The sequence below is a fragment of the Anser cygnoides genome, chromosome 3 (assembly GCF_040182565.1).
Source record: "Anser cygnoides isolate HZ-2024a breed goose chromosome 3, Taihu_goose_T2T_genome, whole genome shotgun sequence".
NCBI classification, from domain to species: Eukaryota; Metazoa; Chordata; class Aves; order Anseriformes; family Anatidae; genus Anser; species Anser cygnoides.
In genome coordinates this window covers 50,903,560-50,919,703 of record NC_089875.1, presented here as the reverse complement: position 1 = coordinate 50,919,703, position 16,144 = coordinate 50,903,560, and the positions used below count along the sequence as shown (strand labels likewise).

The 16,144-nt window shown below is 38.2% G+C and overlaps 1 protein-coding gene across 6 annotated transcripts in view; it reads right to left on the bottom strand.

Annotated features, from left to right (window-relative positions):
• The window catches only part of UTRN (utrophin), a 375,635-nt gene that overhangs the window by 241,221 nt on the left and 118,270 nt on the right, over positions 1-16,144 (bottom strand). For 5 of the 6 annotated variants that reach the window (XM_066994161.1, XM_066994162.1, XM_066994163.1 and 2 more), the window contains 8 exons: positions 15,278-15,457; positions 12,642-12,770; positions 12,321-12,491; positions 11,972-12,121; positions 11,407-11,544; positions 10,415-10,567; positions 4,079-4,270; positions 1,777-1,949 (listed from right to left, as the gene is read on the bottom strand). In XM_066994161.1, the coding sequence (XP_066850262.1) occupies positions 1,777-1,949; positions 4,079-4,270; positions 10,415-10,567; positions 11,407-11,544; positions 11,972-12,121; positions 12,321-12,491; positions 12,642-12,770; positions 15,278-15,457 (1,286 nt within the window). Of the gene's footprint in view, positions 1-1,776; positions 1,950-4,078; positions 4,271-4,554; positions 4,582-10,414; positions 10,568-11,406; positions 11,545-11,971; positions 12,122-12,320; positions 12,492-12,641; positions 12,771-15,277; positions 15,458-16,144 lie in introns of those variants that run through there. The other variant, XM_066994165.1, reaches the window with a different exon arrangement.

The following is a 16,144-nucleotide window of genomic DNA, read 5'->3' as shown; positions in this document are numbered from 1 at the left end:
ATCAAAATACATCCTCCCATTAAAATTGTAGCACTTAAATTTATTTAAGAAGTTACATACCATTCTAGCTTTAGCAGTCCCTTTTGTATGAAAATCATGCCCAATAATATTCTCATTAAGATGCAAAGCTTTACAAATGTTAGGAAGTTCAAGATTAATTTGTACTCAGTGAACCAACTGAGGGAGTGATTTGTTGTATTTTGCCAGCTAATCAAAAACACTGAAGTTACTCTTTGATACAGTTACCTTCTTCAATGGGAAGATTAGGTTTCTGGTTAACCCTGACTACTTAATGAAATGAAGCTTTAGTAGTAAATGAAATGTTATTGATACTTACAAAAGGATAATAATGTTAAATTAAGTTACAGGGGACAAAAGGCATAACTAAAGCCTAGTGTGCCTTGTACCTATGAAGGCAACAAAAATAGCTGCAGGCATTTAAATATAGACAGGTACCAGGTTCTGGAGCACTTGTCTCCAAGTGTATCAGGTGACCAGTGGCAGCCAGCAAGAAACCAAAGTGATACCCAGCTGGCAACACTATTCTCAAATTAAAACACAGTGAAATGACACTGATGCATTAGAAGTCTTGATGCTTTACTGATCCAGTGGCCAAGAACTTCCTGAAGTCCCTGCTCAGATAATGACACCAACCAATTTTGTTCTCTTACATACACGCCAGTGCTCTGCAGCTTACATGACACTTGCTTCCTTAAAAGCATCTCTTCAAAATACACAAGTGAAGATGGCTCGACATTACATTGTACTCTGCAGAACTGCATCAACCATCACCTTATTTACATTAACATTAAAAAGCAAATGTAACTCCAGTATGAAAATTTGCATTTAATCTTAACTTTCATATAACCATTTTCAGTCATAAAGGTTTTTTGCATAGCAGTAATCCCAGTATCTACTACTGTTTGTGCTGTATCTTCAGCTTATTGGTAAATTCCTGAACACATACCTCCACTACTTCCAGCTCAAAACTCTTGCAGAGCCAGTCTATGCCTTTCTGACACACATTTTCCAAGTGTCACAAGGTGGTATAGAGTTTTTTTTTTGAACACTTAAAGATGTTGCAGATAAGACATTTTCTGGTTTAGAATATCTTCTGTATAAATTAAAGTTTAAGTTATATTTCCCACACATACACACTTTTGGGGATAAATGATATCACAGTTATTTGATATTTTTGTGGAAAGAAAACAGGAAATGCAGCATTTTTCTTGAGCATTTACTCTCGTTCTCTCAAATACAAAACAGTGTAATACAGTAATCTTTCATCCTTGACTATTTACAACCGAGATATTAGCAACTATCATACACAGGAGCTGAACTCAATGATCCTTGTGGGTCCCTTCCAACTCAGGATATTCTATGATTCTAAGCTATATTTTAAAGACCTTTCCTTGCAAGTTCCCTCCCTCCTCCAAAAGGACCATGAGCTTTGAATTCTTTGTTAAAATATTTCTCACTCAATGTTTTGCTGCTGGAACTTTTCTTTGCAATACCCTTACAAAAGCTTTATGTTTTATGAACAAAATATTCTACACTATTAAGTAAAAATTATCTCTATAAAAATACCCAAACTACTATTTGCATGGTAACTGTTTCAATGTTCAATAATTCTGGCAATTAATCTGTAATACTGACATACTGCAGTTGATTATTCCCAAACTTTACCTTCATTGTCCTAGTATGTTTGTACAACACTTAAGTTCCAGGATAAAATATTTACCACTAGGTCACAAACACCAAACACCCTTGACTTACCACTTCCGATCATTGTACATCCGATTAATTCTGTCCCATTCCGCATTCAGCTGGGTTAGTGCATCTCCTATTTGTATCGCCTCAGGTCCAGATGCTTCCAGAATAACATCAGGCTGCTTCTCATGTATGACTGCAATCTGATCCCCAAGTTTATCCAAAGTATCTTTTACGTTCTACAAGTACAATAATAACACAAGCCATCAGTAAAGTCAACTCCAGCAGGGGGAAAAAAAAGTACCCAAAAGTAACCTCTTCAAAATGCTGTTTCAAAAGAGTACCTACAATAAGACCATGGCTGTTAGCAGTTCATAGATTAAACCAGCTATAGCAACTGAACTTAACTGTCAATCACAACTTTTAAAGCATGTCTTCATTTATTTTTTTAAATAAAGACAATTGAATATTTTACACAGCTAAATCGTTTCCTCAGGAAAAAGGACATACCATACTTCTCAAAAAACTACCTTGTTAAACAAATCCACATCTGTATCATGAGGACACTGTACATATTCCTTCCCCACATAAAAAATTGGCTACAAGATATGTGTTTTTGTTTCATGTAATTTCTCACATGCACAGAACTGCAAAGGCAAAAACTACATAAAAGTTTTAAGATTTAAATGAAAAAGTTAAAGTAATGCAAATCAAATATCAGTGAGCTACGATACGGATATACCTTAAAACCAGACCCTGTTGTAAGACTGCCTTTGCATTCAGAGGACAAACCAACCTTGCAAACAGTGCAATTTACTTTTTTTTTTTAATTTAAAACTTCAACACTTCTAAAAAGTCTGTAGTCTGTCTGCTATTTGCTTCTTCTGAAAAGGTTTTAGAATATACCAAAATTTCAAAATCAGATGAGACCTGCACCTAAATGATGTATTTTAAACCCATCTTAACATAAACACTCCCAGTCATACTTAAGGGAACATGCAGAGTAAACAATGAAGAGAAAACCTTATCAACAAAAGAGTTGGACTGGCATCATTCCCCTATTTGTTTAGGAAGACAAAGAACAAATAGAAAACATGACTGCCTCATGGAGCAAAACAGCTTTGAAATCCAAATGTTCTGCTGTTCCTGGGCTATTAAAAGGTAAATGTTCAAAATAATGCTCAGCATAAAGCATATGGGAAGCTAGTAAGTGAGCTAGCAAGCTATTCTTCCTTTCATTCAGCTGCTTTTATTTAAAAAGGAATTACATGGTGTCAGGTTGTGTACAAACATGTCCAGGAAAAAACAAAAGCGGCCAGTGTGTTTCCTTCATCACAGTACCATGCTAAGCAAGAATTAATCAGCAGGAATAATAAGGTATCAGGGAAACATATGGAAAGCACATGGGACGCCAGAAGGTAGGTAAAAAAAAAAAAAAGTACAGCAAAAAGAATAACAGGTGGGAAAAGTGGACTGTGTAAAAATTCTGAAAAACTTATAAAGGACGTGTAATAGCTGCAGAAACAGCTGAACTAGCTTCAGGTGAGAGGCAAAGCCTGACTACCTCAACTATAAGGACACATGAACCCCACCACTATGCTTCTTAACCCACACAGGTACATCCCCGCTGCACCACATCACGTGCAATTCCATTGTCCTGTGGATGTTTTCTCTGGAAATCTCTGCACCATGCTCCTTTGCATGCTCAGAATTAACTAGCGGACTCAGACTTCTGCGTACTTAACTCACATATTGACAGCAGGATTCAATATTTTCAAGCAAACTTTCTTCATCCCCTTTTGAACAGCAAATTTTTAGATACTTCCTCATTGTTAATCACACAGGTAAATCCACTAGCTGGCAATGAGGAGTAGCGGGAGCTTAAAACTGAGCACATACTGGTTCTTGCTCATCAGAGCAGGTACTGCTGTCTTGCTGCCTCATTTATAGCTCCATAAAAAGTAAAGAACCTCCCTTTCTCACACTTCCCATGTAAGAAATTGTTTTTACATGACAAAGAACAGCTATAGCTGTTATAATCAGCTTCAGTGTTTCTCTATATAATATGCAGGCTACATGATGAAAGACTTGACAGTTTATCCAACCTAAAAAGTCAAACCCTTTTCCTGCCCCCAACTTTTCCCCACAGCTTCCACTCTTCTCCACTGTACATTTAAATATTACATTCTGCACAGAAACAAGAACTAGACACAAAACTGTCTCATTCTGTAATTCTCAGTGTATATTGATCCAGCACACAATTGGCAAAAACACAAATATAGCTATACAGCTGCTAAGATATTTTTTTCCTGCTGATACTCTCTTCTCTCCTCCTTCCCTCTGAATATAATGCTTAGACATGCAATACCTTCAGTGCATCTTCCTGAGTTGAAAAATCCTCATAGACGCCAGTGTTTAGCTCAGGTGCATTCAGCAGCAGTTCAACATCAGCCATAGCTAGCAAGACTTTGTTGATTTCAACCAGGTATTCAGCTGAAAATGGCAAGGTCCTAACCCCTGTGGCAAAGTGGCCTTTTAACCTCTGCTGGACAGTGATTGCCTAGAAGGATGAAAGTTCATTTTGTATTTCAAAGAGAAAGAAACATTATGAAAAAAAATCATAAATTAATAGACTATATTCACAATTAAATTTTTCTAAATTAAAAGACAAAACAAAGGCTTTTCTAGCAAAGTTGTCTTTTCAGGAAGTTCCAAGTCCTGCAGAGAACTTTCTCTATTTATTCAAAAAACAAGTTACAAAACAGTAAATAGCATGCTTCACAGTAAGGCTGTATTATTCTTTATTAAAACTCTGGGGAAGGGCACTGCTGTTGTTTCTCTCACCTTGATTCTCATCTCTCCAGTAGCTACACTTCTTGATTGGACCTACATGTAGTTGCCATTAAAAGCCATCATCTATCTGCCTTCCTCATCGCCAAGGATTCCTGTAAGTTACCAGTTTACTGAAGCAGACTCATTTTCTCTCCACATTCTTCTCAGTAAGCACCCGCATCAATATTTCCCAACCATTTTAAAATAAATTAGTGCTCTACCAGTACCACAGTACCACTTATTACTGCAAAATGAATATTAACTCCTCAAAATCTTGGCAACTGTTACCTACTCTGGCTGTTAGACCAGGCTACCTAGCCAAGTACCATGTTAGCAGATAAAAAAAAAAAGCAAGAACTGTAATTTCATGCAGCTTTTCCTTGGATGACAAATTATACCCTGAATCTGAAGTGTGAGGAAGCCAGCTGTAAGAAGCTGTACACTGCCATATGTAGCAAAGGTAGCAGAGTGTGAAGCAGGTACTCCGATGATGGAAGACAGTTTCTTGCTGAAAAGGCTTCTTTTCCAACAGAATTCTGCTACCATCCTTGAAAAGAGCCCAGTTCTTTAAAATCAGCGACGAAAAAGCAAACGCACCTCCAAATACTGAGGAATTCAAGCAAATTCTAAGTCACCATCCTGTACTTGATGAAATTGAATTATCAGCAAGACAGACAGAGGAACTCAAATGTCTGTGCAATTTACTAAGAGCAATGGCTTAGAATATGCTTAAGAGTATGAAAGCACAAACTAAACGTATGTTCAGGGTGGTTTCAGCCACTGCATTTTACTTTGCAATTACTTTGGACTGGACACACATGCAGGCAGTTAGCACAGCTGCCAACAGATAAAACAGTAAGCCCCACTAATAAAGTTGCTGTGAACACCTGTCTGCATTTTCCTCCTACATACGTTGCTGAGCATTTCAAATGTTACCTCAAGTTAATTTGAGTGACATATGTGGTATACGTAGTTAAAAAGCAGAAGAACTGCAGCCAGAAATGTATGTTAAAGTATTTGTCATTCAGGACTTCTCATGCATTAAATGCTCCTAAGGATTTTATTTATCTAAAGTACACAGTCATTGCTGTATCAAAACTGGGGACATGGATGTATTTCCACAAGACCTTTATCACTAAACATGGTGTGTTTTCAGTCATTCATTGCACACCAAAGAAATAGGATGCCCAGGCACATAAGTATAAAGCTGAGTCGACTGAAATCAAGTATTACAGACAAACTCAAACATCATAAAATAACCAGCATTACTTTTGATTTAGTAACACTAATGCAAGCAGGCAGCACAGCCAAAACCCTAAACTAATGTATATGGTTTAGTTACAAATCCAGCATTTTGGCTCCTGATGCTCCCCAAACAAACATTATTTTCTTGAGGTGCTGTACATATTTTGCTAGCTTCCATCACTGAAATTTGGAGCAAATGCCCAAGACTTTGTCAATGGTATGATTCTTCTGTGGAAGAAGCAGCCCCACCTCCACAGAAAGAAGACAAGGTCTATGCAATTGAAAGTTTATTCTACCCAGCAGCGTGGGACACGATGGTTTCAACAAACACATGGATACCTGCTACAGTGCAGCAGCCTAAAACACCTTCGCGAAGCATTTTCTCTAAATCTCCATCACGCCACAAGTCTCGTTCTCACACAGGCAACAGTCCAGAAACTGAGCTTCACCCAAAGGAACAGATCACTAGACTTACTTTATTATTTTCCTACACATACATTGCTTCATGTGTCATTAGGGAAAATAATAATAATTAAAAAAAAAAAAAAGCCTTGCCCAAGATTTAGAACAGCATCTGTGGCATACAGTGAAGTGGCTTTCCACTTGTTAACGATGCTGACATATTAACAGTGCTGAAACTTTCTGCTTCCCCATTAGCCCCATCCAGGGCACCAAGTTGCTGCTCTTCTGCACCGCGCTGAATTCCTCCTACTGGTGCTGTTCCTGCAGAGCACATCTCATTATTAATCTCTTCCAGCTGCCTCCCATCACCAAGATGATGTTTCCTTCTTTCACAACCCTCCTTCTAAGGGTGAACATATGTAAGCGTTGTAAACTACAGCTGAGTTTTAGGAGTTCTGCTGTTCTCTACCTTGCACCGCAGACTGGCAGCTTCTAAATCACAGCACTAAGCATTAAAAACTGCAGGAGCAGAAATTTGACACAACTATGTCTCATGCAGTGCAAACACCTAAATCCCAGACACATTTTTTTTTTCTTTTCAAACCACACAAGCAAACTGTTTTCTGAGGCAAACACAAATAAAAAGTTAATCAAAGATTATTTAGGAGGAGATCTGACTGGATGTCTTAACTGCTCTTTTCTGTTTGATTTCGGTGGTTAGAGAACATGTTTATTAAATTTGCCCTCTCTTTATAAACTAGGAAAAATATAGCACTGGGGAAGATTGGGGAATATAAGTGCACATCCTATAAACAAGGACTCTGAATGAGAGCTGCTAAAAATAATTTTAATTCAGTGGCCAAATAAATGTTTCCTCACATATTTAGCATCTATTTTAACACGCAGTTTAATATTTTGTTTCAGATGTCCTCTTTCACATTTAAATATATTTTGAAACAAAACCTACCGAAGATTCAGCCTAAGGAGATACTCTGACTTGCTTCCAAAGTAGATTTTGGAAAATACTGCCCAAGAAATCGACATAAAATACTATGTAAAAAAAAAAAAAAAAAAAAAGCTTTAACCAAAAGTGTTTAACCCAGTCTTATCTCAGACCACCACACATTACTTATTCTCTTTGCAAATAAATACCCTTCTGATTAGAAAATGCCCACTTCTTAACCAATCCTTGCCCCTTCTTTCTCTCACTCAAAATATTTCATAGCCAGTTTCTGAGAAAGATTTGCTGAAGCAAAACTCTTGCGACCATTTTATTTGTTCTTCTGACTTAATTAATGAAGTCAGTAAACACCGTATTTGTGGACAACATAGCTAATGGTTCCTACTTAAGTAATCCAGAACTTCCCCTATAAAAAGCACAATAGGCAAACAAACATGTTTTCTTTATTACAGGAATAACACTTGTCTGTTTCAGTTTGTAAGAAAAACTGCATTGTGCATGAAGCAGCAAATTTGTTTACCATCTGCAAAACGATCATTTTCACTTCAGAACAGCTTTCTAAAACGTGGAAAACTGTCTCAGGAACTTTAGTCAACTAATTAGCTCTGCAATCTAGGGTTTAATTTTTCCTTCCCCTCATTCTCAGCTAAGCCAGAATAGAATAATTCAAATAAATACTAAAGCAAGGTTAGAAAAGAAGCAACTTAAGGTGATACACAGCATCCCTACAAATTTCCAACATGGACTTTTCTAGCTAACACATGGGGATTGCAAAGCAAAGGTTATTCAGAAATACTTGACATGCAGAAGGATTACCAATATTTCAGAGATACTTGTAGCCCTATAACCCCTAGAAATATACATGATGAGTATTACTTATGATCCAGCTACTTCCAGCAAATCAATTTATGGATATGGCCTTCAAGCACTATAAGTAAGTTCTCCCCTCCATACGCATTCACAAAACTGTAAATAATGTATACATAAAGCCTTAATTGGAGTCTTCTACCTAGCTTGGTTGCTGAAATCTTTCTTTCCCTGTTCCAAATAGTAGTTTCTCTTCCTCTTCTGCCTGCAACTTCTTTACATCAAGGTCAAGTGTTGAGCCAGCTGTCCACTGGTGGGCCAGAATTTCATTTAATGCTTCTTAGCTGTGAGTTCAGATGAGCAAAAGGGACTGTAATTTGTTATTTGGTAGTCTGGGGGCCCTGTGGATACATCCAGGGCTTCCCTTTCCCCACCTTCATCATCCCTTACTGACTAACAGAGGCAGGGGACCAAGCACAGGTTAGATGGTAACAATTGGGAGTAGAGGGGTGTTCTTAAGGAATTTTAATATTAGGATTCCTCCTAATCTTGAGAGCAAGTCAAGTCTGTTACCTCCAAGGGAATTCTGAAGCAACCGTGTTCACATGAAGTGATGATCTTTCTTCAGAACACTATTACTCCCTATAAAAACTGTATAGTCCCTACTTAAAATTAAATAAATAAATAAAGGATAAAAAGAAGCAGCCCCGGGGCACATCCTTCCTGGCAAGTGTTCCAGATCAATTAGTAAAGCAGAGGAGAAAACAAACCACAAAAGTAAAACATGGTCACCTGAGGCAGGCTGGCTTACCACTCAAATACCAGAAGGCTAGTGGCACAGACACCTGAAGGAAAAGCCACAGTTTCAGTTTCACAGCAATAATGAAAACTGCTCTGGTCCCTTTCTAAAACCCCAGCTGATGCAGCCAGACTAGGAACTACATCTAGAACTGTGAGGGTATTGTTACGTAATTTAACTAATTCTGAGCAAAGACAACATTCCTCAAGCCATCATCTATTGCAATTGCTGTTGCAATCTGTACGTACATGATCTTCTGCATTCAGCCCCGAGATACCAAGATGCAGTAATTCAAGAATTCCCTCTATCCAGAAGTGCCAGGGATCAGCTGCAGTATATCCCTAAATACAAGGGCTTTATGGAAGGCAAAGGATCTTCCTTAGAGGAGACCAGTCAACCAACAGGGACAAGGAGGGCCGGTCTGCGGCACAACCGGACTGTTCCCACCATGGAAAAACCATCTAGGTACACATTTTCCTCTTTTCAAGATGGCAAGTGATTCACTCAGAAAGCAGCTGTTGGTCAAACAGACAACTGAATCATATTGCTTTACTTCAAAGATGGCAGGACCCTTCCAAGGACAGCAGACTGCCTGCCACAACTCGACAGCAATCGCAGGCAGCTGGAGCCACACAGCACTACAGCTGTGAATAAAGAGCACCACATTACAATTTCATGGTATGAGTCTCACAGGGAACCAGAGCATTTTACCCCTGCCTCCATGTTAATTGGTGCTGGGTTAAAAAGTTACAGAGCAGTCAAAAAGAGATTGATTGGTTTTAATTACAAAGCTTCATATGCAGAAACTGAAGTACCTGACAGATTGCCTAGCCCCCAAGCCTGTCCAAGAAATTACTGCTTCACAAGGCTCCTCACTGTTATTGCCTAAAATATTAAATTAATTACCATGCAGGCACAGTGTTCTGAAGTGTGCAAGACAGAATAAAATACAACTGTGCAAGACAAATAAAATACAATACAAAATACACACAGCGCTGAAGGTATCTGTACCCTCAGCAACTAAGTCATACAGCTTTTGGGGAAGTAAATTTTATCAGACCCTGACATCCTATTAAATCTGTTGTGAAACTGTTTGTCAAGACTCGCTCACACACACTGTGATACATAACTCTTCTAATCAGAAACTCTTCAACCTTTGTCATTTTTTTAATCTTCACTGTGTACAGTAGTATTAATCACATGATGGTATTTCTCACTCCGCAAGCACATGAAGCAGTGAAAGGAAGCATCAGAGTAGTTACAATATCGCTACCACTGCATGCAGAAGCACCGAATTTAAGCCTTAAACAGGCTTTTATCATAATTGCACCAACCTGACTTTGAATCAAGCTACTTTAATCAGGGTATCAAAAACAGATAAACATATTCCCCGTGTGCAAGACTGACAAGAGAAACTGTCTTGATTTAACCACTCTAAGACTTGGGCCTGATGGCTGGAGCATTTTGAACCTACGTTTGCTAGGTAGAAACTCAAACTGGTATATGCAGATCATTTCCTACTGAAAAACGAATGCTGTTATTTTGAACACACTTCTTCCCAAGAAATTATCAACAGAATAGCCATAAACCCTAATATATCTCTAAAGTTCATACATAGCCTTCACTCTGTTTGCTCTAAGGAAAAAAGTCTCATTTACCTGCAGTTTTTGTTCATCTTCCATTCCTTGCAGCCCTGACATACGGGGCTCGGTCTCATCCAGCCACTTCATTAGAGTGTCATGGTCCTTCTTGTACTGGGAAAACACTGGAGAGAGTTCCACCACCTGCCTCCTTTGAAATGACCTGCACTCCTACAATCCAATGTAATGGGAAAAACAGTATGAGAAGAGGGAAGTAATGAACAGGATAGGTCTTATTTATCTTAAAAACAAACTATCCGAGGAATTCATTTGATGAGAGAAATTCCAAAATATACAACAGTAGAAGCCACTTAATTTTTTAAAAATAGACACATTCTATTTATCTGCACAGATTGTATCAAAGCCTGCCTAACAGTCTTATTCTATCTTTGAGCTACACCTCATCTGAGCTATACCTCATCTTACCAACTCTAATATTCAGGTGAGCTGAAAGGAGTATAAGAATATAGATTCCCTCTGTCCTACACAAAAAGCATTTCTAATACGACTTATGTGAAAGCACCACTACATACTAGAGTCAGCAATTGCTGATAATACCCACTACAGCAACAGAGAGGTATTTGGGGTCACTTCCACTTGAGAACTCCATGAATATGTTTGTGTACATGCATCTATGAGCTACTCTTAACACAGCCCTGTGGTGGAGATAAATCCTTGCCAGAGGGCCAGCAAAGACATCTGGAGCAAATGCCCAGTTGCCTGCACCCATCTGTGTAAAGACACATTTACACCCTGGATGTATCCATAGGGTGGCCCTCTGTGAAGCTGTAAAAAGGACTTCAACATCAAAACCACTATCCCAAAACTCTGTAATGACAAAATTCATATTTTGGAATTGCAAAGATTCAGAGTCATATGTGTGCATGCACATTTAACTCTTCCACGGAGACTCTTACACACTAAAAAAAGTTATAACCAGATTGTAAGTCGGATACCAAAGGGAAAACAGCAAAAGTGTGCTCTAACTGTAATAATTATCATAATCATACCTGTACGTTGTTGTACTTAGTCTGCAGAAGCAACAGCTGCATGCGGATCTTCTCTCTCTTACTGTCCTCCATAGGCTGCTGTAACAGCTGCCCTCCTCTCTGTAAAACCTCCTCAATGTGAGCTCTTTCTTGATCCAGCTAAGTTCAGACAATTAGATGGGAAGAAGAGAGGAAGGAGAAAGAAGAGGAGAGGGAGGGGAAAAAAAAAAAAACATTTTGCACCATATTACTTTCACAGTAAGCAAACCTTGTAAACAGCCACTTTGAATAGAAGGGGAGGAAAGAGATGTACATCAGATTTCACTACCTGGCACAGATTATGTAAAACCATGATAAAAATACAGACTGACACAGCACTAGTTACTCTTAAAGCATGAACCAAGAAGGAGCAGCTATGCGAAAAGTATAGGAAAACTGCAGAATCTTTCAAACATCTAGTGATTCCCTTCATTTTTGAGTCCTATCTTAAAAAGACTTTCTCAGAATTCCCCCTGGTAGTCAGAGTGAACGTAACATGGACAAAACAGATTTAGTCAGTTATTTAATTCTTCCATTGCTCACAAACCTTTTCATCACCCTCACTCAACTCCTGATGCTTTTCCACAACTTTTAACATGTTCTGCAAGTCACTCTCAAATTTTTCCAGGTCTGGAAAAGCCACTCTGACTTCATGAGGCTCTGACGTGACTGGCAGTCGTTCTTGTCCAACAAGCATCTGCAAAGTAACAACAAAAAATAATGTACAAGAAAATCTTTTGTAAATATCTACACTTAACAGAGAATCAAAAGCAGGTAAGTGACATTTTAACACAGATCTATTTCCCAAAGTATCTGTCATTGTTTTGACACCCAATGCATGTTTTGTGACACTCTCTTCACCTCACCCAATGCATGTTTTGTGACACTCTCCTCACCTTGGCACTTTTGATGTGCTGAGAGACCTTCTCAAAGTTACGGTTCAGTTCTGCCAGCTTGGGTTCAACAAGTTCACGGCATGACACTCCTCGACCATTCATTAGGATGATAGCCTGATCACGCACATGATCCACTCTCAGACTAACATCATCTAATTCAGATGTTAAACGCTAAGTGAAAGAAAAAGCACATGGTTACACCAGGAAAGGGAAAAAGTATTAACAAAAAAAAAAACAAATCAGGCAGCAGACCTGAACTGATTTAATTTAGAATCCAAAACTGACTTGACAGCTTCCCCCTTAAAATGCAAGATTTCCTACCTTCACAGTTTCCTCCTTTTTGCTTGCTGACTTTTTCTCAATCTCATCCAAAAGAGCTTCAGCCTGATATAGCCAAGTACTTATGTGGGCAACATTTTCATCGAAGATTTCCAGCTGACTCTGATGATTCTGGAAAAAGATTAAAAAGATCTATCAATGTGAAAAGAAAAAAAAAAAAAAAAAAAAACCACAATTCTGAGTAGAAAGTAGATCAGTGGAATAGAAACTTATGAATACACCTTGTAAAGAAACACTGAAAATTAGATTGTACCTTTCACCTTCAGTAGGTATTTACAAAATTGCAATTTTCATTCCAGACCCTTCAATATTATTGTTCATAATTCATAAAAAGAGAAACAGAAATAGCTGAGCTGGTTTGTCCAAATACAGACATACAGTGTATTACAACATTACAGCCAGACCACATCTCTCTCAACCAAACACATTTTTTCAGTTATTGCCAGCAGAAAGAACAGTACACGTTATGTGTGGTTAGTTTGGCTTTTTTTTTTAACCAGAAGCATATTACAACAAAATCTACAAATCATAATATATGCAGGTTTTCATATTTTACTGATGATATTAAAATATTTCTTCCTCTTGGGAAAAAACACATTATTGACATTTTAATTAGGCCTCCTTTCTTATGCAGTTGGAAATTGTAATGTTAGGTCCAAAAGACAGAAACACATTTTTTCTGTCTACAGATATGGGCAAATTCCAAAGTTCTCATAGGAAGGTCTTAACAGAAATAGCAGTAATATTTTATGAAAAGATTTATGCCTTTACAAGGAAATAATAATCTAGGAACAGAAAAGAGGAGACAAAGGAAAATAGGCTGAAAGACATAATACAAAAAGGCGAATTTTTGGACTTGAAGATTAATTTGCAAGACTGTTTACCATATATGAAACCTGGTCAGCTGTGAAGAGGAGAAAAAGGTAGAAAGATGTAGAAGCAACTACATTTACCCAAAAAATTGACAGCTATTAGCAAAAAAATGCAGCCATGAAATGTTCATGAAGAGTTACTTCCCGTAAATACAGAAGCAGTTGGTCAAAATCCTGGTGGACAGGCATCAGGATTGATGGTACATTTCTGATCATCTAAGATGAAGCAAATCTATTGTATTTGGTGAAGTATCATCCTGCTTAAGCATGCAGCTTATTATTCAAATAAATAGGAGCTGAGCTTTTGCTTTTTTAGACAAACACCATAAAGGGAGGAGAAGAAAGGGAGGATTGCTCTCTGTATCAACAAACTTGTTTCTTCCCCTACAGAAAGAACAATTTAATCTAACAGTACACAAGGGTAATAAAATTAATTTAGAAAGCTTTTAGTTGTGGCTCATTCTTGCAGCATTATAAAGGTAAACTACCTTACTATTCCTAAGATGGACATCATCAAATTATGAAACGAATTTTATCACCTGCAACAGGCACTGAACAGGATCCACAAGACTCATCTTTTGGGTCTTTCCCAAAGTTTCCACAGGTTCAGCCCATATCACCTTCTGAAGGAGGAATATCAAACTAGCTGAACATAGCAATACCCTATCTGAAAATGTCAGCCTGATACGAAGATCAATTGTAGACTCTTTCATGTCCATTTAGCAAAACTTGCAGCCGTAGGCTGCAATACACTTAGTCTTCCATTTATTCAGCCAAACAGACACAGCTAGCCTCAATTCAGAGTTGGCATATGCTTAAACATTTGCACTTATGGGCTGTCCGAAGGAGCAATAGGCTGATAGAGCGTCCCAATTGCTTTGTTGAAAACAGCTAGGAAGTTAACAAATGCCTACTAAACAGCCATGATTTGGGTGCCAAGGAGGGCTATCAACACAGAAACACTCTCTTCACGCTAGAGCTTGCAGAGAGGTTTCTTCCAGCCTGAATAAGAGAAGCACACACAGCAACCTCTGGGAAAGCAATCCTTTTGGGGCTAGTTTTATTAGTTTTGTTTTTCTAGTTTGTTTTCTATTTACGTTAATAAATCCAGGACCTTAAAGAAAGTTACACAGAAAACACAAGATCTGCCTTCTGGGCTCTCAGTAAGCTGCTATGAAACAGCTACTTAGAAGAAAATTAACTCTATCCTAGCTGAAACCAGGACAGTTCACTAAGCATATTTACATAGAAAAGACAAAGTCATATCACAAGGTCTAGGGAAAGTGAAAACCCAGAAAAGAGTCCTAGCACTGATGCCAGGAGAAAGAAAGACAAACAAAAGTAGAACTAAGCCAACAGCTTTATTCTCTGCAACTGAAGCAAGTTATTCCCACTTAGTCAAGTTAACAGTCTGCCTGGGATGTCTACCTAACTTCACCACTCTCACATCCATATGCCACATTTTCATCTCCTACCCACTGAGCGTTAACCCAGTTCTACTGAGCACATGGCACCAACGCCTATCAGCATGTCTAAAACCTTGTGAAATAGTTTCCCACATTCCTCATTGCGTATCCCCTCCACAATCACCTCTTCATCTACATAGAATGGATTTCTGGTTACTATGTTCCTTTAAGACCATGAGGCACCATAGAAGCTTAGCATCTCAGCAAAGTGACACAAATTCCAATTCCTCCTAGAGTGTGAAGGGAAAACCACTTGCAGTATTTGTCACAAGCAACTTACCAACAAGGTGTCACACCAGTCCTCAGTCCAAGTCCGAACTCTGCTCCAGCCAGCATTTAGGACACAAAGCTTCTCCTCTAAGGAAGTCTCACTCCCTTCCACTAGAGCCTGGAGTGCAGTGCAGCTTTCTGTGATGCTCTTCAGATCAGCCTTCCTCCTCTCCAGCTCTCTCAGCACATTCTGAAACAAGAAGGAACCATTCACAGCACACTGCAAACTACTCCCAGTCACAAAGGCAAGTGAGCCAGACATAAGAATTAAATAATATGCCATCTCTTGAATATCAGTGTATAGTTTCTATACAGAAAGCAGCATCTTCTGCCATACAATATCTCCAATTATTATTGATAACATCCAGCTATTTAGAAAACTGTTTGAGGTCAGTGTACAGTGTGTGAAAGAATGCATTTAATCACAAATAATGTCTGGAGCTTCTTGAACATCTTATTACCTGTGAGTTAAATAATTTATTTTAGTTTATTATCTCAGAGAAAGCAAAAACCTTCCAAGTTGCTACATTCTAAAATTACCTCCAGAAAACATTAGGATGGAAAGGACTACTTTTCATGCAACATAAAGGGTTTGCCCTCCTGGTGGTGCAGCATTAAGAGCTCATGAATTATTTGCATTTCTTACAAAGGTATAAGTAAATATATTTCAGTAACTATTGCACATGCCTGTTTAGAAATAAATCTTAGGAATACTCCCACAGCAGAAGTGTAGTACTAATGATTGTTAATCCTGAGTCAAACTGGTGAGAACAGATTGTAATTAGATGCTTTTCTAATTTTGTAAGCTTGAAAATTTAAGATTGTTCACAGACCTACTCCAAAAGGAAAAGGTATCTCCAAAAGGACAGAAATCAAA